The sequence below is a fragment of the Sus scrofa genome, chromosome 9 (assembly GCF_054392235.1).
Source record: "Sus scrofa isolate SSC_HxYL_T2T_F1_AM1 chromosome 9, Sscrofa_HxYL_maternal_Yorkshire_Landrace_v2.0, whole genome shotgun sequence".
In the NCBI taxonomy this organism is placed as follows: domain Eukaryota; kingdom Metazoa; phylum Chordata; class Mammalia; order Artiodactyla; family Suidae; genus Sus; species Sus scrofa.
Window position 1 is genome coordinate 106,486,229 of NC_139391.1, and position 26,478 is coordinate 106,512,706.

Consider the following 26,478-nt stretch of genomic DNA (forward strand, 5'->3'; position numbering starts at 1 on the left):
CTAAGCAATGTTTCAATTGACTAATATAAAATTTACATGGGCAACAGTGTACCTTAGTTGCTGGCAGTGGATTTCCAGTATTTCTAAACAAAGATATGAACTAAAATGCCCCAGTCCATATTCTTCATCAACAGTCATTTTTTTAAGTGGACCTTCCACATATGCAATTAGCTTTCTTTTCTGGGAATAAGAAGGCTGTTGGGGAAGATTAGGGGACATGGGAACCACTGTAGAAGAAACGTTTTAAATGTTCTCATCCTGTTATCACTGTAACAGTGACACAGAATTACAGGGAAGGAATGGCAGGCCAGGCCTGTGGTCTTGTTTAATTTAGTGTTCATTCCTATGATGTAATCGTCTAAATTCATAAGGACTTGCCCTTTTATATGGAGGAGAGATCCTGATCCAAATGGCCTCATAAAGAGGAAATTACTGAATGAAGTCATTACTCTAATTAGAGTTTATGCCCCCAATGTTAACAGTATACCTTTTTGAAAATGACGTTCAATACATTCCAACCTACCACACTGAGTAGCGGTTATAGCCTGAGTGCCAGTTTTAATTGTCCTTTCAATATCAATTTAGACAGATCTACTAATAGGGTTGTGTTATTAGATAAATGCCTCTGGTAGTAGAAAAAAATATCATTATTGAACTGGATTGAATAGCTCTTCACTGCAGTGAACAGTAAACTATCATAGCTTATTCATTCATGTGGCCTAGACTACCTATTCAGAATTCCTTTGTCTGTATTCATATAAACAATATCATTCTTTAGCTGGTGAAAAATGCTTAATGAAGCTTTCTCTTCTCTTTCTAGAAGATTTTGTTCTGTGTTTAGATCAGCTCCCATTTCACTGGGCTCCAAAAGACTGCTCAGATTCTCTAGTGTTGAATATATTCTTAAATTCTGCAATTTTTATATTATTAGTTTGGACCTGGGAAGTCATTTTGTTTTACTGAGGTTTCTGCATAAGTATCTCAGTTTGCGTAATATCTGATGTCTCTTTGTAAAACATACATACCTTCCATCCAGTCTCTAAACCATCTCCCATCTCCCTTGTTCCTCTCCAAATCTGTCTCCACATAACAACAAGAATGAGGAACCTTTTAAAACCTTAAATAAAAGCATACATCCCCTCTGTAAAACCCTTCCCTTGAATTGGCCTTCAAGGCCTGGTAGGATCTGCTTCCTCCCTGTCTTCCCATTTGAATCCTGTCCCTCCCTCTCCGTCTTGCTCATTATGCTTCAATCACGTTGACTTTTATCACTTCCCATATACACCAAGCTCTTCCTGTCCCTTTAACTTTATTCGTGTTATTTTTGGACCTGTTGCTGTCTTCTCCTAGCTTTTCATAAGAGAGGCATGTTCTCATTGTTCCAGTCTCTCTTATAGCACTCTGGTATGTTCCTTATTTATCTTACTTATTTAGGTCTTTTCTTCTTGGGACTCTTACGTTCCCTGAGGATAAGTGCTTTATCTCTACTGCTTATTTGCAGGACACATATAAAATGCTCAATTAATTAGTTAATATCCATGCCTGGAAAATTGCATGTTGGTGGTTGATTATTCCATAGGCTAAGGGACGGCATTCTATACCCTGTGGGCCAAATCTATTTCAATATTTACTTTTGTACAGCCCACACATTAAGAATGGCATTAGTTTTACATCATATGAAAATCAAAAGAATAATATTTGGGAGTTCTCATTGTGGCTCAGTGGGTTAAGAACCCAACATAGTGTGTATGAGGATGTGAGTTCAATCACTGGCCTGGCTTATTGGGTTAAAGATTACAACATTGCCTCAAGCTGTGGTGAAGGTTGCAGATGTGGCTCGGATGCCACGTTGCTATGGTCGTGGTGTAGGCTGACAGCTGCAGCTCTGATTCAAACCCTAGCTGGGAACTTCCATATTCTTCAGGTGTGGACCTAAAAAAAAAAAAAGAAAAAAATGATATTTTTGTCACATAAAAAATCATACGAAATTCATATTTTTGTATTGAAAAAGTTTTATTGCAGCATAGCCACACCCATTTACTTTTGTGCTCCCTGCAGCTGCTTGTATACTACAGTGGCAGAATTGAGGAGTTATGACAGAACCCATTTGCCCACAATAGGCTAAAGTATTTACTCCCTGACTGTACAAAAGATTTTTTTAACCTCTAACATAGACAGGTTTGCATATCAGAATTTTAAAGCTAAAAATCACCTATGTTGTCCTGAAGCTTTTAATAAGGACTGTTTGGAAGAAGGAATGACAGGAGATCCTAAAATAAGCTACTTGAATCCCTCTTGTGCTAGCCCGACTTTTAAAATAAATCTCATTTGATCTACCTCCGATTGAGGCAGTCCTCCAAAGCAGTGGTTCTCAGACATTAATGTGCATCGGAATGACCTGGAGTCACCCAAGCCCAGAGATTTTGATTAGGAGATGGGAAGTGGGCCTTGAGAGTTTGCATTTCTAACAAGATACCAAGTCAAAAAATAGTGACCAGAATTGCATCCTCCTTTATAGAATGTTGACTGTGTACAATGTTATTCTGGATTCTGGGAAAACAAAGTTAAATGATAAATGGCTCCTTTTGAGATGACAAAATTTAAGGCAAGTAGACATTAAATAGATAATTAAAATCAAATGTAAAGAGATATAAACAGGGAGTTCCCGTCATGACTCAGCGGTTAACGAATCTGACTAGGAACCTTGAGATTTCGAGTTCAATCCCTGGCCTTGCTCAGTGGGTTAAGGACCTGGCATTGCCGTGAGCTGTGGTGTAGGTTGCAGACGTGGCTCAGGTCCCACGTTGCTGTGGCTGTGGCATAGGCCAGTGGCTACAGCTCCAATTCGACCCCTAGCCTGGGAACTTCCATATGCTGCGGGAGCCGCCCAAGAAAAGGCAAAAAAAAAAAAAAAAAAAAAAAGATATAAACAAACTCTGATAGGGGCACCAATCAGTGCCTGAGTGTCTGTAAAGACTTACCAAAAGGAAATTAAGACATATTAATTTCCTTAATGTTTCAGAAAAAAAGTGTCCATATTGCAGCATGGTCATGCCAATCCACAGCATCTCATGAAGAAATTCTGAGAACCAAGAGCAAATTTAGAGGTCCTGACCAAAAATTCTTCTTTCCAAGAGTAAGAAGGAGGGGTTATCATGAAAAGGCTAACAGTTCTTTAGGCAAGTCACTAATATAAGTGCTTATCCAAAATTATTTTGGTTGTTTTGTCCTTTGAAATCTAACTGATTATCATTGTCATCCCTACATCTATTATATCCCACCAGTCCAAGCTACCATCATCACACCCCTACCACAGACCCCTCATTGACCTCAAAATTTCCTTCTTGCAGCTTCCAACCCATTCTACATGCTCTAGCCTGGCAATCTACTTTAAAAACAAATCTGGGAGTTCCCGTCGTGGCGCAGTGGTTAACGAATCCGACTAGGAACCATGAGGTTGCGGGTTCGGTCCCTGCCCTTGCTCAGTGGGTTGACGATCCGGCGTTGCCGTGAGCTGTGGTGTAGGTTGCAGACGCGACTCAGATCCTGCGTTGCTGTGGCTCTGGCGTAGGCCGGTGGCTACAGCTCCGATTCAACCCCTAGCCTGGGAACCTCCATATGCCGCGGGAGCAGCCCAAAGAAATAGCAAAAAAAAAAAAAAAAAATCTGAATGCTTTTTAAAACCTTCTCTTTACTTTTTGAAAACTAACCCAGAGCTTTAACAAAGCCGTATATGCTCCATATGATCACCAAACTCAAGGCTTCCCCTGTCAGTATCAAGCACTCTCTTATCCTTTAAGTTCTTGTAAGAACGGTTCTTCCTTCAAAGCCAGGGTTCTTGCAAATTTATTCTTTTTTCCTGCAATGCTTTTCCTCCCTGTATATCTTGAACCTTTACTAGATTCTATTCATCTTTCTCATCTCAATTTAGACATCAGTGTCTTGGGAAACCTGGCCATTCACTGATTCTATCCACATCCCCGCTATCAAAAGCAAGAAATGACTAGTCAACACTGGTGATTGGTCTGGAAACAAAGGCCAAATTACTGTAGTGTCACAAGGGAGGCAGGGGAGAGAAGGTTAATCATTACATTAAACCTGCCATCGAATATGCCTTCAGGTAGTTTCATATCATCAAAAAATTAACTTTCAAACCATACAGCTTTTGAGTTATTGGAATGTTAGAAGTATTTTATAACATCTCTGTCTGCAGTTAAATTGAGAAAGCAGAAATTTATCTAACTAGTTAGCAGAAATTTTGCAATTAGCTTTTATAGGCAATTTGGATTGAAGACACACATATATTCACATATATATCAACTTCCATATGGTTCAGCTATTTGACCTTCAGAGAAGTCCTTGGGATAAGTTTCAGAAACAAGAAAGAAATTTTGTTTCTTATTAGAAAAGCCCATGGATTTTCTAAAGATCTGTACTGATCCAGAAATACTTGGCCCCAGACGGAGGGAGGAGACTGAGTTTTCAATCATATCCCCCTCTTTTTTTTTTCTTAATAAGCCTAACTTGAACTCTTCTCAGAGTTCTCAGAATACCGCTACTTGACCTTTATAGCTCTTGTCAGTTTGTAATTTTATATTTGTATAATTATTTGACTAATATCTGTGTCCAGTAGAAGATAAGCTTCAAAGAGGACTTGCTTGTTTTTTTTCATCATTGTACCTTGAGATAATTCATGCCTGACACAAGGTAGGCTCTCAACCCCTAGTGACCTTTGAAACCTCTTCCTAACTGAGCCTCTTGTCTATCAAGTGTCTGTTACTGTCCTGAACCTTTGGGTCGACTCTAGCCCTCATCTTCACCCACTCTTGTTAGTTATGGATGTCACTATCTGCCATTAGCTACTTATTGAGTCTTTTCTCAGAATAACTGGAACAGGGATTGAAACATTATGCAATCTAAACATTATCATTTTGACATGTAATCACATAAAAATGATTACTGGGGTACTTTACTTTTTTGATTCTTCTTCAAAATCTAGTGTGGATTTTATATTTACAGGACTTCTCAATTCAAACCAGCCACATTTCAAGTCTTCAACATCCAGATGTAACAAGTGGCTGCCACATTGGGCAGTGTAGCTGAATATGTATCAGCTCTTAGGTGATGATGACAGGTTAGCATATGTGTATGGCTTTGAGCCAGAATGTCACTCAGGAATAATGTTAGCACTGCATAGCTTCATGAAAAAGCATTTTATAGTCCCCCCCATCCTCATCCTCATTCTACTCCTTGTCATCTTCATTTTCCACCTTTTCCTCCAATTCTTTTTTTTTTCTTTCTTTTTTTTTTTTTTTTTTTTTTTTTTTGTCTTTTTGCTATTTCTTGGGTTGTTCCCTCGTCATATGGAGGTTCCCAGGCTCTGGGTCGAATGGGAGCCGTAGCCACCGGCCTACGCCAGAGCCACAGCAACGCAGGATCCGAGCCGCGTCTGCAACCTACACCACAGCTCACGGCAACGCCGGATCGTCAACCCACTGAGCAAGGGCAGGGACCGAACCCACAACCTCATGATTCCTAGTCGGATTCGTTAACCACTGCGCCACGACGGGAACTCCTCCAATTCTTTATTCTCCTCTTCCTTGTACTCCTTGTTTTTCTTCCTTCTCTTTCTTTTCTGATCTTATTTTGACCAACACATTTCTCCCTCTACTTTTCCTTCATGAATGCAGCAGTTTTTCTACAATAAACTTCTATTTCTGGTACTTTCAAATATACTACACAATAAAGATGATGTGAAAGGAAAAATTATAATGTAAACCTTTGAGGATTAGGGGAGGTGTGCCTCAGTAAAAATACATCTTTAAGGAATTAGTGGTTGATTTCTGGAGTTTTGCATATAAACTGACAGTATTTCTGACATAATTATCTTTGTCACAAAATTGATTTTCATAGGTTATGAGTATATTGATTCAGAAAAAAATGCATATTCAAGACTTACTGCAGTACACAGACAAAGCCTTATAGATAAATATCAAAACTCTTATTTTCTTTAACTTCAGGGTTTTTTTCATTGTTTTCCTGGCTTATAAGTTGGTTCTAGTTAAATCTAAATTTCTGATAACTTTATCATTTAGGATTTATGTTCATAACTGTCTCACAAATCACAATGAAAATGTTGACTCTCAAAAGTCATAAATTTTTAAAGTAGCACATGGACTAAAATATAAAGTTGAATGACTTCATATATGGCCTCCCACAAAGTAATCATAGGTCACATCCTATGAGGGATATACTTAGGAACTATCTAATTCACCAAGAGGGATGGGTGCAAATGAAAGGCTTGGAACAAAAAATAGAAATACTCTGCAACCACAACCATTTTCCCCGGAAGGAATGTGCAAAGAAATATAAAGAAAGAGTAACATGACAGTTCTCCACATTTCTGTCAAGAAAGCAAATGAGCCCAAGCTTTCAAGAAATTAAAATTGTTGGCTATAATTTATTGTCATTCTCTACTCATTGTCAATTCAGGACTTACTGATATGATGGAAAGGATATATATCCCGTTGTCCTTACATCCTTTAAAATTTTGCAAAATTTGGTAGGTAAGTACTTTAGAACTATGACCCAATTCTGTCATGTCAGAAATAAGGAAAATGAGGTTCAGAGGAGTTTAATGCCTAACCCAATGTCTTTTAGGAAGTTAGTGGTAGAACCTTGATTAGGACCCAGATCCCGGAGCTCTTTCTTATGCAAACTTGGAAGAATCCAGCAGACAAATTTTCCAAGTCAAAGTAAATTTTTTCTTTTATTCACAACTAGGAATTAGAAATTACTTATTTGGTGAATTTCTTTAGTCATTAACCAAAAATCAAATCAAGATTAATCAGTATTTCTCCAGGTGTTGTACTTGCAAGACAGCTATAAAAGAAAATCTTAGAGGTCTCCTAATTCCTTAGTAATGTTATAGTATCACAGTTAATAACACCCTTGAGAGAAGGGAGTTATATGACAAGATATAAATGTTGTGTGAGAAAATAATACTGTCTTTGAAAGGTTCAAACAGAAATGTTCATATTGTTTGCACAATTGTCCACATTTTGAAAATCACATTCAACATTGATTTTTGCCAAAAATTTTGCAATTTACTGTTCAGTGCAGGTATAAGTAACAAAATATAATTTTGGATTTTTTTTCTATTTCTATCACATGTGATATCAATTTTTTTACCACGAGAGAAAAATACATTATATTTTGAGGTCAGAGTATTTTTGCATCTTGATTTGAAGTTACTAACTATATATGACATGATTAGGAAATGATAACTTTGGGGGGATTTAAATTTAAATAACAGAGCTGCTTATAAATATAACCTCAAAAATCAAGACAGGAGTATTCTAAAGTGAGACTTTGAGTCTTATTTTCTGATAGAAAGTGCAATTATTTTCTAGGTTACATTTACCAACTTTGTTTTGTATATATATAGAATTACTATATACTAAATCTATAGCCATAGCCATTGACAGTGATTCTTGCCATGGCAAGTCTTTCTTATGATAGTTTGGGTACTAATTTTAAGTCATTACTATCCCTTGTGTAACACATTGACCAAGTCTTATGAATTTAGTATCCCCTCATGATTTATCTGTTTCTGTTAATGTTATAGGCTTCAAGTCCCCTTTAAGGAGATTAAACCCCAAAGCCTCTGGCCGTGTCTCATTGTAATGCCCCTTCCCCGACCCTGACCAGCCTGGGCTGCTCACTCCCTACTTACCCCACCTCTGTATAACCTATATAAGGTATCCTGCCTGAAACCAATCGTATCAACTATGCCCCATTCAGAAATCAAAGAGCACTCAGCCCTAATGCACAGCATAGGGGGCTAGAGCAGGAGAAATTGTGTCTCCACTCAGGTCCACCTGGCAGGGCGAGGGCATAAGAACCAATTGTAACCTGTGTCCATGTGAGTTCTCGCTGGAAAAATGTTCTTTCACTTTAATAAATTTGTAAAATGTCTGCTGTTCCAATGCTTTTCTATGGCGAGATGGGAGTGAGGAAACTGTGACCCTATCATTAATACAAATATAAGTCTCTGATGTGGATAAAAATGATTGTTTATGATCTGTCGGGTTTTGTAACATAACTAATGGACTGGATCTGGAACTCTGAATCTATTCTCTCTGTTTAACATCAGAGTCAAATTATGCAGGTACTATTAGGTTATACTTGTATCAAACCAGGAGCTCCACTTATAAAACTGTCAAAAACAACTGATGAGATTCAACCTCTCAAATTCTGCCACACATTCTTTCCAACACAAGGACATATTCTCAAGCTCTCTGGGGGTTTCAGTGATGGGCTGTGTTGTGTGCATGCTCTGGAGTACCTGTAGGCAATCATCTCTCTTCCACTAAATCATTAGCCAAAATTGATTCTTTCTGGTTACCAAAATGTGAATGAAAGTACTGAGAATATTGGGGAGGAATAGGGGTCAAGACCTTAATCTGCGAGATATCTTGAAGACAACAATATTACCATTCTAAATCCCAACTCCACCTGGGTGCTATGTGGAATGATCTATGGTTATTTGATGTAAAACCTAAACATGTTATCATTATCATACACTCAAAGGACTGAAACAGTAGAGTCAACTATGAGTCTACTACTTAAACAGCCAAATGAACTAAATAATAAATCACATGTTTCTATCGTGAAAACTGATCTTGTTTAAAGGGAAAATACGATGGAAATAAGTAAAAGCATTACAGAGTATTTGCTTGCTGCTAGCATTTTCCCATTTCCTCATACTTAAAATTACAGATTTATAGATTATTTTAATTATGATAGAGTAAGTGATAATTTTAGATATCATTTTACTTTTTCTTCATATTCAACAATTTAGTGAGGTGTTACATTAAACTGATATGACACTGCTAATGAATACATTGTTCTCTACAAATATATGGTCAGTGAGAAGTGGACTAGAAAAACTTATAATTCCCACCCCATCCTCCATCCCCCAACACACACACACACACATACACACACACACACACACACACACACACACACACACTTATTTTTTTTGGAAGATGGGAGGAAAAATTACCTAAAATTTCCCTGCTTTGTGATTTGGCAGCAATCATTGCTAGCTTTTCTCTTTTGAAAGTGGTATTTTTCTGCTCATTGGTTGTGGCTTTGAATGAAGTCCTCTAGCATCAGTTCTGGGCAGGTTACAAATCATATCATACTTTTAAAATTTCTCTTGAGAGGCAATATAGGCAATATTTTGAAAAGAAATGAGGTTCCTAAGTTAAATGGATACAGGTTTTCCATTTGCTTCGGGTATAATATTGGGAAATAGTTTAATTTTTTAGAGCTTCTATTTTCTTTTAATTGCAGAGCCAAAATGGGTCCATTCTAATCCCCATTGGATGCAAAAGTTCAGAGATAAAATAGCCTTTACCATGTCCAGCTCAGTTAATTGTGGTATGACAGTAATAGTCGTAGTAACTGGAGTTGCTTTTGTAACTATTGTCATCTTACAGCCTCAGGGCCTCATTCAACTAAATCAACTTAAGGATGTAAACAAGCAGCCAGACTGGGGACATAGGATTCAACATCAGGTTTTTCTCTCTACAATCCATACTGTTCAACAGATACCGTATAGTTATGGTATTTTGAAATTTTAGATTTGCTTAATGCTGGCACTATGCATAGAGGCACTTGATTCTTAATGGGATAGTGTTTCCAAATTATATTTTATAATAGTTTTGTCATTTTTTTTCGGTAAACATGCTGAAATGTTACCTAAAAGGCACATTTTATCCTGAGCATATTGATTTTTTTTTTAAATTTGCTTTTGAGGGCCACACCCACGGCATATGGAAGTTCCCAGGCTAGGGGTTGAATTGGAGTTACACTGCCAGCCTACACCACAGCCACAGCAACACAGGATCTGAGCCGCATCTGCGACCTACACCACAGCACATGGCAATGCCGGATCCTTAACCCGCTGAGTAAGACCATTGATCAAACCCGCATCTTCATGGATCCTAATCAGGTTCGTTACTGCTGAGCCATGAAGGGAACTCCCATAGTGATTTTTATATACTAACATCGGGGAGTCATTTCAATGACTTAGCTACCTGACTGCCTACCTGCTGCTTCAACTGTTTTTTTTTAGGTATTTCTGGTTCCTTGTTCTGTGCATTTGGTTTAAGGTAATCACCTATTCTCCATGAAAGATGTTTCTCAAATGTAGTAACTACATGGGTTAGTTCTGTGCTTCTTTCAAATCCCTATTATTGCTAATAAGGGTAACCTTAATATCTTAACTAGTGATGTGTACTCTTTTACATCTAAAATTTAATCAAACGTATTAATTTCATAAATGAAATTGTAGAAATAAAGCATTGTTTTATAATTTATCCTCATATCACATGCTAATAGGTAGATTTAGGAATATAGATTCAATAGGGTATGTTAGTTAATATTGATTTTTAGCCTGATCTCTGCATTTGTTTCTAATTAGTAAAAGGTTCTTTTTCTACCTCAGGGAGATTTAAACCATAACAAACTGGGAAAAAAACACTGAAGTGTGATCCATTTTTCTTAGACCTATATATACTTAAAGGCATTGAAGATTTTAGAATACAACTTGAGATCGTGTTATTTATTGGGACAAACTATTTACTAGTTTTACATTACGTGTATTAGATAAGTATCATGATTCCATAGAAAGCATAGCAGTGTACCGAGAAAGGTGCTAGCCCTTACAGATGCTGAAATACAGCAATAGTTCATAGACTTCTTAGGGGGAAACTAACATTTTTTTGTTTGCTCAGAATTTGGCCATTATATTTAAAGGTTTGATTCATGTGAAATGCTCTAAATGCAATTAGAAAGTAACCTGTAGCACATGTATATCATCCACTTTGCAGATTTCTGTATAAAGGTTCTACCTGTATAAGAATCACTTTACATGGTAATATTTTTTTTCTTGTATTATTCTTACAATTGTGGATATTTGTGAAAAAGAGGAATGGCATTAGTGCACTGCTAGCCTTCAGAATAGTTGCTTACTTCCTGCCAGCATTAGGTTTACACTGCCATTAAAACCATGCAGTTTCACTGAGCGTGAAGCTCTTCCTGATGCGTTCTTACTTCATCTTCACAACAACCCAGTAAAGAGGGCAGGCATAGTGGATGCTTCCTCATCCTGAGGAAAGCCCTGGGATAAGAGAGATGAAAGGTATGGCTCCACTCCCTCCCACACCCCAAAATGAGAAGGGTAGCCACTCTTCTTACCACTGAGATGAACTTGCCTGAGAGTTTTCCTGGAAGTAAGCCAATCAGAGCTCCTGAGGAGAGTTTGGGGTTCTTTCCTACCAAGGCAGCAGTAGCTGTGGGCTGTGCTGTGGCAGTGAAAATAGCTGGGCATTCAGAATCCAGGGCCAGCAGAGGCACCTTGGATATCCTCAGTGGACCTCTTTGTTTCTGCCCACTTTTCCCAAGGTTTTTCCAGTCTCTTCCCTCAACTAGCCATCTCATCTTCTTCAGTGCCTGCCTCTCATGTTTAATTTAAAGAGAGTGGGTTTTGGTTGTTTGCACCCCAGAATGCAGGATATAATAAGTATTGCCATTCTCAATTTATAGATGAAGAAATTGACCCTTACTGAGTAGGTAACTTGCTTGAATTGTAGTTATCTAGAAGAGCCAAGTCTAGAACCCACAAACTTCTATTTAAGTGTTGTTTCTTTCACAGAGCATTGTTTTGCCAGTTACCTTAAGTGACTTCTGCAGGCAGTGAGGTGTGCTTCCCCCTCTGTGCCTCCTTGATTGCAGTGCTTAATCCTATTTCCTGTTTTAATGCTTATCTGCTTAATGTCAAATGTGCCTGTCTACCACACTACACCACTGAGCATCTGGAAAACCAGGATTGTATTATAGTCATCATTTTCTCTCTAACGTACACTGGAGTGCCTGGGTGTATAGTCAGTACTAAATCAAGATTTTAATGAATGAGCATGCAAACGACTGCATAAATTATTCAATTAACGAAAACACCAATATGGGTTTGAAGTTGATGCTAAAAGGATAACATTGATTTAAAAAAAAAAAAACTACTATGTTTGTTACCAATCAAACATTTAGGCTATTTTAAATAAAGTAACTTGCCTCAAATACTTAAAGATGTTCACATAGCAATCATGTATTCCATGCCTTCTATTTTCCAAGCTCTTATTACAGAGATAAATAGGAATTAGTCTCCTCTTTAAGAAGTCTCACAGACTGATGGGGGAAATAATTGATTCCATAGCTCAGATCATGGAGCTGTGGGAAAAAGAGCTGTGGTAATCTGAAGAATGATTAGAGGAGCAGGCCCACCGTCAGCAGTCATGGGAACCACTAAACTGTCGTGGAGACCCAGCTCTGGGCAGGATGCTGTGCACATCAAGGTTAACAGCCAGAGCCCTTTGAAAACTAGAGAAAAGCACAATGTGCTGTGCCTTTCCAGAATGTTGGGAGATTTGCTTTTTAAAAAAGTTATCCACACTCTTATTCAGACATAATTATTTTTGAAAATATTATAATTGAGGCTTGTTATTAAAAATTTAATTTGCATTTGCTATGTATCATATGAAACTAATAGCTAAGACTATATTTGATTTGGCACTAAGGTGAAAATGAAGATAGAGATATGTCTGTCTTTAAGCATTAAAGCCCAATACAATCAAAGCAACGTATTATATATGTGTGTGTGTATAAAAACATAAAATGATATAAAATCATATATATGTATGCATAAAATACATATAGATATAAATTAGGATACAAATGTATTAATAAAATTTCTTTCTTTACAAATTATGCACACCAGTAGGAGAAATATTTGACTTCATAATGTTTTGTATCATTTTCAGACAATTACTACGGTACCCCGAAGCCTCCAGCAGAACCAGCACCACTATTATTAAATGTAACAGACCAGATACTTCCTGGAGCCACTCCAAGTGCTGAAGGAAAACGAAAGAGGAATAAATCAGTGAGCAACATGGAGAAAGCAAGTGTAGAGCCTCCTGAGGAGGAAGAGGAAGAGAGGCCTGTGGTCAATGGAAATGGAGTAATAGTCACACCAGGTTAGTCATGGACATTGTTATAGGTTTGTCAGCTCTTCAAGATGTAGATGAATATATCTTATATCCATGTGTTCAAATGTACATGTTTTATTCATATATATATTCACATATATATATTCAGATGTGTATAAATATATATGTACATATATGATTAAAGTTATCATCAGAGAGATTATAATAGCAAATGGAAAGGACATTGTTCTTATATCTAATTTATTAGCTTTAATTTTAACATATCAAGCAATTCATTCAATTTCCTCAATTTTTTATTTCACTTTTACCATATTAATGGCAATATAGTGAGTAGTTTAAACCTTAGGCAGTGTTACAAGTCATGGATATGATTGTGTGACATTGTAAAGTCTTTGTTAATTAACACTAGATACAATCTATCCTTAGAAATCTTACTGTATTTTCAGCTCTGTAAATAGAGGTTTTGTCATGTGATTTAGTTAACAATTTCAGTGAATACAGTCCACAAAATAACTGTAGCTACAAAATGCCCATGTATTCATCCCTCGCCCCTACTACCCAATATGGCAATTAGGAGAAAGCATTTTCATACATTGACTTTGTGACTGCAGTTCCTCTTGAACAAGGGAGAGACTTGTTAATCCCTTTTACTTGTCATTTGTCATTTCACATTTATAAAGAATATTAAATAGGTCTAAAGTGTGTTTGTGCAAGGTAAGCATTTTCAATTTTCTTATACTTATTACTGAAATAGTGCCAAAATTTTTATTTATAAAATAGATTTAATTATACTTATTCATAATTAAATGTTACCAAAACAAAAGTTTTTCCTTCTCTTAGCCTATAATCTTGCAGTAAATTTCCAAAGTTCTGTTTTAGTTATTTAGTTTTTTAATTGTGGCATATCATTATTCTAATAGGCATTGAAAATCTAAGTGATATGTTCATACTGTTAAAAATGTACATGAGGTACAGTAGAAAATTGACAGAACACTGTAAGCCAGCTATAATGAAAAAAAAATCATTATATAAAAAAATGTTAACACATGTACATTGCATACATATTATTTCCTATAACTACTTTGATGTCTGTGTTTTTACTTATCACTGTATTGCTTCTATATTGACTAGTATTTGAATTTTCATACCAAATGTTTTTATCAAAGAGATGTTTCATAAGCTTTTTTTTTTTTTTTTTTTTTACCTTCCCTATTCATAATACCTGTAAAATGTTCCTCACTGAACATAAGGAGACCGCAATCCAAGCTGTGCCAGTCCAGGTATAAAACTTGGCAAAGTGGTTTTATCTTGGTCACTCAGAGGAGGGTTAACTTTCCCCATTAATATACTTGTTAGAAACTTACTCTCTGACCCTAGCAATCACTCATTTTTGGGTACAAATGCTAAAAATCATTATAGATACACAATATAATTTGTTTACTTTAAAATGATCTGGTAACTTTCAAGCGATTAGGTACTTTCTCTTTTTGATTCTCAAATTCTCTTACAAAATGTTTACTTTTCATCATGTAATGTATTTACATTAAGTTGTTAGGATATAGTTTTCTTGGTTGATCTTTGATGTGAGATAACAGTTCAGGTGAGTGGAAGCAAGTAATCATGAAGCAATATTTGGGTGTCAAACAGCAGTTATAGACTTTCTTACAGGTTAACACCTTATAGTTAACATTTTTAATTATGTGGCCTTGGTTAGGCCCAACTCATTGATTTCTATTTCATTTCTACTCCATATAGGGCAAATCAAATGAAGCATTCTTGACCCACAGATTCTTAAACTAGACACTTACTGAACTAGAGAGCACAGTGATTCTGGAAAGCTCCATTCCCTTCTATTTTTATGCCTAGCGAGTTTTTAAGGCTCCAAGGAAAATAGACTGGTTTCAACTCCTTCTCCTTGACCAGCCCTAGCCAGGTGACTGTCCCCGGACTTCTGAGCCGACAATGAGATAGGACAACAGTGCAGCCCAGCTCTGGGATTTCTGGATCCAGAGAAATCCACAACAGATGCCACAAACAGCGGTTTTGTGAGCCTGGCTTGGCAAATGGTCTTATACTATTTTTTTTCTTATTATGGGATATAAGAGACATATAAATTAGGCATCTTTTCCTCCAATGTTCAAAGATGAAGGAAACACTCCTGAAATAGAAAACCGGTCCATTAACCCTTGTTAGAAATCTTTAACAATTCCCATTTTTGAAATGTCTTAATTTTTCTCTATGTTTATCCAAAAGAAACTTTAGGATTTTCTTTACCCCTTTCTTAATACACATTTATCCAACTCTTCACCATTTGAACCTCATCACATCTTTTCCCATACAGCATTTTTGTCCTGCCTTTGTCTTCTTCTCACAAACATTCATTGGATATAGGACACTTTGAACAACATTGAGAAAATTGCTGTTTAATTTAATTAACACTGCCCTGTAAAAGCCTATAATGGTAATTAATATTGGACATCAATTCAGAGCATAAGTGGTATAATCAGTGAGTCACATTTGGCAAGTGAGCAAAGCTTGCTAAGGTAACTGTTTTATTACAAATAATATTGATAATAGTGGTAACAAATAATATAATAATTAACTTCTTTTGAATCTTACATGCCCTAGGAACTCCTTAACCTTATTAAGTGTATTAAGTATATTCATTTAATTCCCCTGTCAGCCTTATTAGTTATTTACCCTTTCACAGATTGGGACAGTGAGGTACATTATAGTTAAATAATTTCCCTAGTAACCAGAAGTCATGTTTAGGGAATCTGGATCCAGAACCCATGTTCTCAGCTGCTCTATTATCCTGAGTCCTATATTACCAGATAGAAGCATAAATATATTTCTTAGCAATTATAGACACATGACCACTTTTTAACTTATACTTCTTTAAACATGGGGTTATAAATATTTACCCACCAAAGACTTCTTATTTCTTTTGTTTCTGCAAATCATGTACAAGTGAACTTATTTCCTTCTGTGGACATAAAAGATATCTGGGGTTTTTTTTGTAGTATTATGTGTGCATATAAGTATCAAACCTACTAGTATTTAACTCCTTATAGACCTTACCAAAATGAACTGTTTTCTCTATGTAAATAAAGATTTTAGAGTCTTGAACTTAACCCTATTACTTATTTTCTCTTTTGAATAACCCTATTACTTATTTTCTCTTTTGAACTATGTTTATGGTTAGAATTATGTATTTCTTTTCTTTCAGACCATATCTATATAAAGTTAGTGACCACTTTTATATAGGTTATTTCTCCATGAAGATATACTAATATTATCAATTCATATTCACATATATGAATATTTGTTATATGGTAGATTCCCTCTTTTTGCGCAGAATTACATCAAACACAAGGATTTAGCCCATACCCCGTAGAAAAGCCATATAATAATCTTTCAGGGTCTCAGATCAAAAATGTTTCTCTGATGTACATCACTTTGCTAATGGTTATCAGTGTAGTTCTACCCTGAGAAATATACATTTATCATTGTAAATAATAAAATTATGGAAATAATAAAATATTATTATTACAGTGTACTAGGCACATAGGACATTTGTTATCTCTACTCCCATAACCACAGTATTTTTGCTTAACAAATGAGTTAAACTTAAGTCCCTTAACCAAGATAAGGATAGCAGAGTTGAAATCTGAACCCAGGAATACCTGAACTCATCCCCTCTCTACCACATTTCCCTGGGTTGTTAACTATGTTGAGGAAGAAGTGACTCCTGACCTTCATAAGGTAAATCAGAATCCTGCACCTTGGTATATTTCATCTATATTGTATTCCATTATATTTGTCCTTCCTGTGGTTCATGGCAGTGATGTTAGATCTAATGCTAGCAAGAATGATATAGCCTTACATCATCCTAGAGAATTTGTTTTTAAGCTGATATTTAAAATTCATAAGCCCTAGTTGTAAGAGCTGCATTAAAATCCTTGTCTACTAATTTGAACATCTGGATCATTTTAGGATTAGTCTCCATTGATTGCCTTTCCTTTTGCATTTGGTTTGTATTTTTCTGTTTCTTTGTGTATAAAGTAATTTTAGATTGTATCCTGGACACGCAAATAATATTTCATGTAGATTCTGGATTCTGTTAAGTTCTACAGAAGAGTGTTGATTTATTAATCTTTAAGTAAAATACAAAGAGCTACCTCATCGTAAATTAATTAATTATAAAATTCATATGTGCAGGAAACCTTCCCTTAGCATCAGCCTCATCCTATATTTAGACATCTTTATCATGTTAGAATTGACATCCAGCCCTGTGGCTTCATATACTGTAGATTTACCTGCAGCCTTCACTTCTCTCCTGTATTCTGGGGCCATATTTCTACCTCTGCTTGTTGGACTGCCCCATCCAAGCAATTCTTCAGCAATTTAAATGCCACACTCCACGTGAACTCCTCTCCCATAAAACAAAGAAGCAAAGCAAGTCACAAAGTCACTTATTGGCGATTTCTTTAATTCTTTCTTTCACCCAAATAGCTCAGAATTTGATGCTTTTCTCTGACACTGTAAATATAAATTATTACATCTAGGAGATCACTGGGCCTTTAGCTTTCATCTCTTCCCTCCTAAAATCATTGTTCCATCCTAGATCACTGCCTCATCACCTTATTTGTGGACCACAGTCCCCTAACTGATCTCTGTTCCTCCAGCCTCCCACCAATCAAATTCCCTGTTACTCCTTGACCAATTAAAGGTTCTTGAGCCAGCATTTGGTCACTATCCTTCTCAAAACCTGAATGAGCTTCTATTTCTACCACTTAAAATTCTTGGACAACCTCTCAGGTCCTCCCACATTTGACTGCAACAACTCTGCTATCTTTGGCTCCAGTTATTTCCCCACTTTACTCTCTCTTTGACATCTCATGTTCATACAATACCTTCCCCTGTCTGATAAGTCTTGCTCACATTTGAACCTCCTATGTTTTTATTCATAATTCAGATTTTTTTATATTCTCTAGAAATCGCTTATGGACTCTCACAATGAAAGGTTGAGATTGTCCATTTCTGAATTAATTGAAGTACAGCTTATACTTTTTGTTCGTTTAGGAGACATCGGTTAGCTGTGTCCTTGTAGGTTAACTTTTTATAATGTACATGTATGTTATTCGCTCATATATTATAAACATTCCCGGGAGAAGGACTATTTCTACTTTTTTGTTTACCTGTCTCAGTGATTAGTATGTCATTAAATATTTCAAGTTCTTTGTAAATATTTATTTTTCAGTCAGCCAAACCTCTTGAGAATGTCAGAGTTTTATTGTAACAATTTGATTAGATTTATTACATGCTCATTTTACACTATTCAGTGTCCTCAACATGCAGTGTTTCTAAGTTGGAGAGATATGAGATCCCTGATCTTACATTTCTTCAGAAGTTGTTTGATAATGAAAGAAAGAAATATATTTTAAAATTTATGTTCTTAGTGATGAGAATTATTCAATCTCTCTAACCGTGAAAATGGCCCAAATAAGTGGTTAATAGATCAGTAGATAGATTTTTTTTTTCCAGTTGAATTTTTCTGAAGAAACACAAATCTTGTAAACCACAGTGACTGGGCTTGGCTTTGTTGGATTTCTTTTATTTCATGAATTATCTGCTAAACTTTTCCGGAAAGTAATTCACTATTATATTGTAGCTTCCCCTCACCAGCTATTAGTAAGCCTAGCACAAAGAATTAGAAATGCATATATATTTGAAAGGCAGCTAAATCTCTCTGTTAATACACACACATACACAATGCCAGGAGAAACAGGGCCTGTGAGAGCTACCTTCACCAACAAAGGGAATACAGTATGTGTACACAGAGCTGCCTTCTCCAGGCCCCCAAGCCTGCAATTAGTGCAAATGAACTGCATCTCCCAGAGAGCAAACAGAGTGTCCCTTATGTGATCACCGAGTGTCCTCAGCAATGATCTCAGTTCACCATTAGGGACCCGCATCCAGGTCCTGTGCCGCTTGGCACGCTGACTGTGCATGCACCATCAGTCCTGGTTCTGTGAATGAGGTCCTGTCACTGTCAAAAGAATTATGTCCTCCGTAGTGAATCTCGCTGTTTTCCTGTGAATAATGGCGCACTCTGAAACCACCCAATGCCTACCCCCTGTTTATTTTTGTGTGAGTTCACAGAGACTGTGATGTGTGTATCCACTCAGATCTTTATCTTTTTTTTCCCTTTCTTTCTTTTCTTTTTCTTTTTGAAGAGGCTTAATTTTATTATCTTGTTCCCAAACACAGTACTGGCACTTATAAATGAGGGCACTCTATGTTTTCTTAAAAGTATTATTCGAATGTTAGAATTGTCCTAATTATAAAATACTCTGAGTATCTAGGTGTGATTATAAAGTAGCAAGACAATCATTTTAGAGTCTGTCGTTAAGAACTTTAGTAATAACTGTATCTACAGCACTGGAAAAACATGAAATCATGACTAGTTTCAGGAATGTCATTTGGAATCAAGGCAGACTCACTTTGTGATTAAACAGCAGTGAAGCACTGTTTGAACCTCTTCATGCCCTCAGTCTGATTCAGCGTTTTGGGAATCTTGCTCTGACCCTTTTGTAGAGAGTGTTTTTCTGCTTCTCTGACGGTTTATACCATGTGTATGAGAGAGATCTGATACATGAACAAGGAATGCACAGCAAGAACAACCAGGGTGTCACTGGGGTTTGTAGAGCATGCACAGAAAGCCTGTGGACTAGTTGAAATATTTGTGTCTTCAGGTTCTCCAGGCAATGCTGGAGCCTAAGCTTATTTCTAGTCATGGTCATCCATTCTCTTTAAGTCTGATATTCAGCCTGTAGTCTTTTTTTTTTTTTTTTTTTAATCTCATATCTCTCCTTAAAGAAGTGATGATATTTTTGGTGTAAAATCTCAGCTACTGTGTTGTCAGTCAAAGAGTGCTCTAGTTGTTTCTGGTGGAGGGCTGGCTTTATTTCTGAAGAGGAAAGGTCTCTGGATAAGATCTCTCTGGCCACTCAGAGATAAGGGGGTAGCAACTTTATCTTTTACTTCCTAATTGACTTCTTGTTCTCATCAAAAAATACCTTGACTCCAATTTGGCTCTAAAGAATAGCACCTGAATTATCAAGATCAGAACTTTAAAAAGCCTTCTTCCTTTTCTCTTTCAATCTCTTTAATGTTTCTAAAACTTCAGAAGGTGATATTATGTTTCATGGGATACTAATCATTTGATTTTTTTTTTCAGAATTTTGAAAGTAAAGATATAAGAATTTTTGTACATGCACATCTGAGCATTTCCTCTCCTATCTTACTTTGGTCTTTGAATATTTTTAATGCTTGTATCATTTTCTCTCACCTTAAAGTTAGTTGAGGATTTGGGGGATTTGTTTCTATATGATAGATGATTCAGCAGTAATTACATGATGGGGAAAATCATACAGCACATATAATTTCAAAGCTGTGAGGATTCATTTTACTGACAATATTCCAGTCTGCTTCTATTAAAATGTTAAAAATCAAATAGAAGAAAACATAGTAATAAAGGCAGCATTTCTCCCCTTTCAAGGGAAAATACTTTCCTCTACTGATACTTTTTTACTGTTACTTCCCCAATACAGCTTTTTTTTTTCTACTGTACAGCATGGTGACCCAGTTACATATACATGTATACATTCTTTTTTCTTTTGGATTAGGAAGATGTGGTATATATACACAATGGAATACTACTCAGCCCTAAAAAAGAACAAAATAATGCCATTCTACTAATACTTTTCAATTTAGTTAATGTCTTGAGATTTTTTTTCCTTGTTATCTTTCACTCATCAACCTTGAATTTTCCTATTTTCATAATTCCCTGTATTGTTCTTTTAGTATTCCAAAGAACTTATAACCAACAATGGATTTTAGATATAGATGAAAAATAATTTTGAAGTACTGAATATGCTTTCTTAGTAATTCATATTTTCCTGGGTAGGCTCCTAAAGAGATGACACCCAATTTGGTTACAAATATTATAAGTAACAAGTAATCTCTTTATAGGATTGGAAATTTCTGCTTTCTCAATTGATATGCTGTCTCAAAAATCAGCAGCAGAGTTAATCATCACCCTAACTTTCCCTAATTCTAGTATTTCGTTCTAGACTTGTTTCTTTCATGGTCTCATGTGGTAAGAGGAAATATTTGTTAACATCTCAGGAAAAAAAATATATGGATGTTTTGTAAATTGCCACAGTGTTTAAGAGCTACTCTCCTCATTCTCATATCATACAAAAAGAAAGAAATTATAATGCATTTTTTTTAAGAATGTAAAAACACTTTAGGAGAACTAAGGAGTCAGAAAACACCAATGCAAGCCAGTAATCAGTATACATAGACACACCTTGGAAAGAGCATCTTTGCTAAGTGGATTGCTGGAGCACATCAGGTGCTGTACTCTTACTTTGGCTATACTTTTACTTTGTACTTTTGGATTTGGTCCAATTGCATGTTTTACTACATCAAAAAGTAATTTTTTTTTCTAAATGAGCAAATAGTCACTAATCATTCAATGTGCAAACATTTTGTCACCCATATTACAATTCCTCTTCTCATTTGAGAAGGGTTAAGAAAAGCAAGAAAAATTGATAAGAGCACTCTTGGAGAAGTAAGTTCCAATGTTAATTTCTTTCAGTCTTCTGGCCACTACAGGAAACTTCCTTTCAAAAGCCAGAATGTCCTTCACTTTACATTATAGAACATAATATATAGTATGGCCATAATAAAAAATTGATTACAATATTTTTCTCCTGTCCAAAAGTCAACCCTCAAGTGTTCATTTATTAACAAGAGCCTGTGATTCATGTTCTAGGAACTTCACCTTCTGACAATGAAGCCAAGAACATGCTCTGACAGCTCCCACTTCTTCCCACCCCAGATAACAATACAGTAAGACTTAGGATCAACATGACAAATATACTTTTTGATGAGATTACTGAGTTTGCAAGAAAGCAAGGGACCTCTTCAAGCCCTACCACTTCTACGACTATGATCACTACCATGAATGAGCAGAAACAGAAGTGATATATATATCAATGAAATACTACTCAGCCATAAAAAATAATGAAATAATGCAATTTGCAGCAACAGAGATGCAACTAGAGATTATAATACTAAATAAAATGTCAGAAAGAAAAAGATAAATACCATATGATATTACTTATATGTGAAATCTAAAATGTAGAACAAATGAGCCCATCTGCAAAACAGAAACAGACTCACAGACATAAAGAATAGACTTATGGGGGGAAGGAAGTGGGATGGACTGGGAGTTTGGGGTTAATATATGCAAACTAATACATTTAAAATGGATAAGCAATAAGGTCCTACTGTATAGCACAATGAACTATATTCAATCTCTTGGGATAGAATATGGTGGAAGATAATAGAGGAAAAAGAATGTGTGTGTGTATATACATATATGACTGTGTCACTTTGCTGTATAGCAGAACTTGGCACAACATTTTAAATCAACTATTTGAATAAATTTTAAAAATAATTAATAATTAAAAAGAGAGTAAGCCATCTATTGTTAGACTTGAAAGCCAAGCTTTTCCTGAGGCTATATGAGGAGACTAATAACTCTTGGGCAATAAAATGTCCCTTCTTTAAACTACAGCATGCTTAACTGAGAAAGCAAAACTCAATTTGCACACACACCTTTTACAGACAAAATATATATATTATATATTAGCAATTGCATTGTTTCTCGAAAACACCTAATACTTAAAAATCATATGAAATTGACTTTTGTTTCTATAGGCAGAAACCACTTAGATTGCATGGCTGGCTTGACTCTAAAATTTATTCAGTGTTTTAGATAGTAGAACACACTGCTAAATATATATATCATTTACTGAACATCTATTATGTTCTGGTAGTTTACTATACTAAGCAATTTATGTACATGTCTCATCTAATCTATATAGGTAGGTAATATTATTCCATTGTACATTTAAATAAATTAAGGCATTCCACAAAGTGAATTAAATACCTTGCCTAACATCACACCATGAAGGACAGATTTAAACCGTAGCAGTCTGACAGCAGCCTTAACAATTACGTTCTTCTGCTTCTTGAGGAGCATGTTTCTTGCTATCTGAGAATGACTAAACCAAAGGAAAAAAATTAATCTCAAATTATTTCTATTTTCCTTTGTTGTAAGCTACAAATATACTCCTCAATCTTTTTTCCTATTAAATACTCTCTAGCCATGCTCATTTCCAAAGACATAATGTAAAGACAGAAAAGTTATTAGATTTATTAAAATTTGTCACAGAGCCATTAGAAATATAAATCACAGAGCTCTCTCACAGGGTAAAACAAATTTCGGAAATTCAAATTTTATGACTGTTCAAAGAAATTAAAATCAACAATTTCCTGTCTAGCTTTAAAACATTATTTTCTTGCATTGCAATGGATAGCAATTACAGAATGGTGAGCGTCAACTGTATGCATAGACCATGTCAAATGAAAATATGGATAAGACATAAAATAGGCAATCTTCTTCTTGAAATGGTTTTATTTTGCCTTCTGATTGTTCTTTAATAAAACTTGGTGGGGACATTCAAAACCATGGTGTTCTGATTTACCTTTAGTCTAGTATCCAAAAGGCAATGTGTTAGATAATGCCAGGGCAATCAACATGTAAGCAAATGGAATGGCTACTATACATATCAAAACCTTAGACTAGTGCAGAGCTATAGAATTTATGTAGCCTGGACTAAATGCAAAAATGCATACTTTTAACTCTCTTCCAATTAAATAGCTTTCAGTCCTTGTACTATGTACAGGTATTAGAGTTTTTCTGAATTTCTTATGGGAAGAAAGAAATTATTTGCTGAATCCAACAAAACTTTAGGGTAGGAAATATGAAAGAAATTATATTTCTTAATTCTTTACCACAGTAAAAGTGTCCATAAAACATGGTTTTTATAGGTCATCGCTTATAAGACTGTATTTATCAATGCTTATTTCATATCTCAGTGTTTCTGTAGAATTTCTAGGAAATACAGCAGTCCTGGTCAAAGAAAAATTTTTTTCATTATTACTATTCTTTCAAAAGAGGTGTTCCTGATTTATTGAAATATCCTTTGTTTCTATTGTTAGTGCCAAAATAAAACCCATGCTCTGGTTTGCAAGGCATCTAAGTGACCTAGAAATGCAAAATGGTATGCTCAAAATATGCCAGTTTTTGATAAAGTCTGTTCACTTAAGCAGGAAGCATCTTAGGGAAAAATTACATTTACATATCCAAAAAAATCCTGTTTGGACTTAACAGTAAAACCATGCTGAGAAATATGTCTTGGAAGTTAAAAAGGGCAATTCTACATGACCGCCTCCTAATCAAAAAATAGCTTCACACCATTATAAAATTAAAACATATGCAGAAAATTATTTCTTCTCCTTAGTCAGAATTTATAAAGTCTAAGGCTTCTGCAGCCACAGTCTGACATATGAGATCTGTGTTAAGACCCATTTGCAGGCATGTAACTTTAAGCTGAATTCCATGGGAGAAGGGGAGCACCAGCAGGAATGGCTACACATGCACCTTGGTTGGCCTGTAAAATCGGTTACTTCCCATCCTTAATTACTAAAAGTATATTCTTTTAGTAATCCAGACAATGGAATAGTTTTCAAACAGTGGAATGGTGGTACATCCAGACAATGGAATATTTTTCAGTTTTATAATGAAATGAGTTGTAAAGCCATTAAAATGCATCAGGTAAATTTAAACGTATGTTACTAAATGAAAGACGCCAATCTGAAAAGGCTCTATGCTGTATGACATTCTGGAAGAGGCAAAACTATAGACAGTTAAAAACATCAATGGTTACCAAGAGTCAGAGGGGAGAGAAGGATGAAAAACAGAACAGAGAGGAATTTAGAGCAGTGAAACTACTCTGTGTACTACATTGTGGATACATGACATTATACATTTGTCCAAACCCATAAAATGTACAAGAATGAACCCTAATGTCAACTATGGACTGAGTGATAATGATGTGTCAGTTTAGGTTCATCAGCTGTAATACATGTACCATGCTGGTGGTAGGTATAAGCAATGGGGGAGACTATGCATTTGTGGGGGCAGAAAGTATATACAAAATTTCTGTACCTTTCTTTTAATTTTCCTGGGAACTTAAAATTGCTCTACAATGTAAAGGCTGTTTTTTTAAAAGTCCATTGTATTCTTAATATGTACTTTCTCGGTTACTTATGTAATACCCAACATATCTGATTTTTTTAAAACCAGCTATAATGGAAAAAAATAAAAATCAATGTAAAAAAATAAAAGATTAAACCACATACAGAAGAAAAACATAATTATATTACCCAAAATATAAAGTTAACTTCTATTCTCTTTACTAAGCATGGAAAAAATTATGATGTAGTAGAAGACAGTAATCTATAGTCCCAGATATGGTAAATATTGGCTCAGTGGATTGTAAAGTAAGACATACTTACCTAATGTACTATTTAATGAGTTGAATTTTGTCCCCCATAAATTCATATGTTGAAGGCCAAATCACCAGAATCTCTGAATGTGACCTTATTTGGAAAAAGGATGAGGTTATCTTAAGTAGCAGTTGATTAAATGGTAGTAGTAATTCTACTAATTAAGTCATAGATCAGAAGGGAGGGCCCTGGATCCAGAATGACTGGTGTCCTTCTAAAAATAGGAAATTAGAACACAGGCATGTATACAGGGGAAATATGTGAAGATTGAAGTTACGCTGCCACAAACCAAGGAACTACCAGAAGCCAGCAGAGAGGCTTAGAACAGATCGTTCTGTAACACACTTCAGCAGACAGCAAAGCCTGCTGATCATGGCCTTGTTCTAGTATTTCTAGTCTCCAGAACTGGAAGACTACATTTTTACACTTTTCATTCTATTATGACCTCTAGCAAACTAATATATATCATGTGGACCACTCCTTAACTGCCCACTGCCAGGTCTAGTGCTTAGCACTTGGCAGGCTCTCAACAAAAACTTAGTCAACTAATTAATACCATTTCCTGCTACCTAATATAGGAAATACCGTGCCAGTTTCATTCTTCGGTGATTATTGTTAAATATTGGAATTTCCCAGATAGCTGCCTTAGGTACTCTTCTTTCCATATGCTATATTGTCTCCCTAGAAAATTGTGTGCAATTCTTTTGTCTCATCAAGTATCATTCAATACATCATTGTGGTAGTACTCTATTTTGTTATCCATCGGAGAGAGGCACTTCCTCTCCACTTCCCAAGTTGCCTTGCATGTCAAACAGGGTACTTAATTTGCACTCCACTGGTTCCTTGACTTACTTTGCCCAAAAGAGGTATAATGACTTCTCTGAGTGGTTCAGCTTTGAGGAATAATCTG

The 26,478-nt window shown here is 35.7% G+C and overlaps 1 protein-coding gene across 33 annotated transcripts in view; it reads left to right on the plus strand.

Annotated features, from left to right (window-relative positions):
- The window catches only part of MAGI2 (membrane associated guanylate kinase, WW and PDZ domain containing 2), a 1,324,949-nt gene that overhangs the window by 827,594 nt on the left and 470,877 nt on the right, over positions 1–26,478 (plus strand). For all 33 annotated transcript variants that reach the window (XR_014816024.1, XR_014816026.1, XR_014816025.1 and 30 more), the window contains one exon: positions 12,888–13,103. Coding sequence is in view for 30 of the 33 variants with exons in the window: in XM_021102528.2 (XP_020958187.1) it covers positions 12,888–13,103 (216 nt within the window). In the remaining 3 variants the exon portion in view is untranslated. The remainder of the gene's footprint in view (positions 1–12,887; positions 13,104–26,478) is intronic.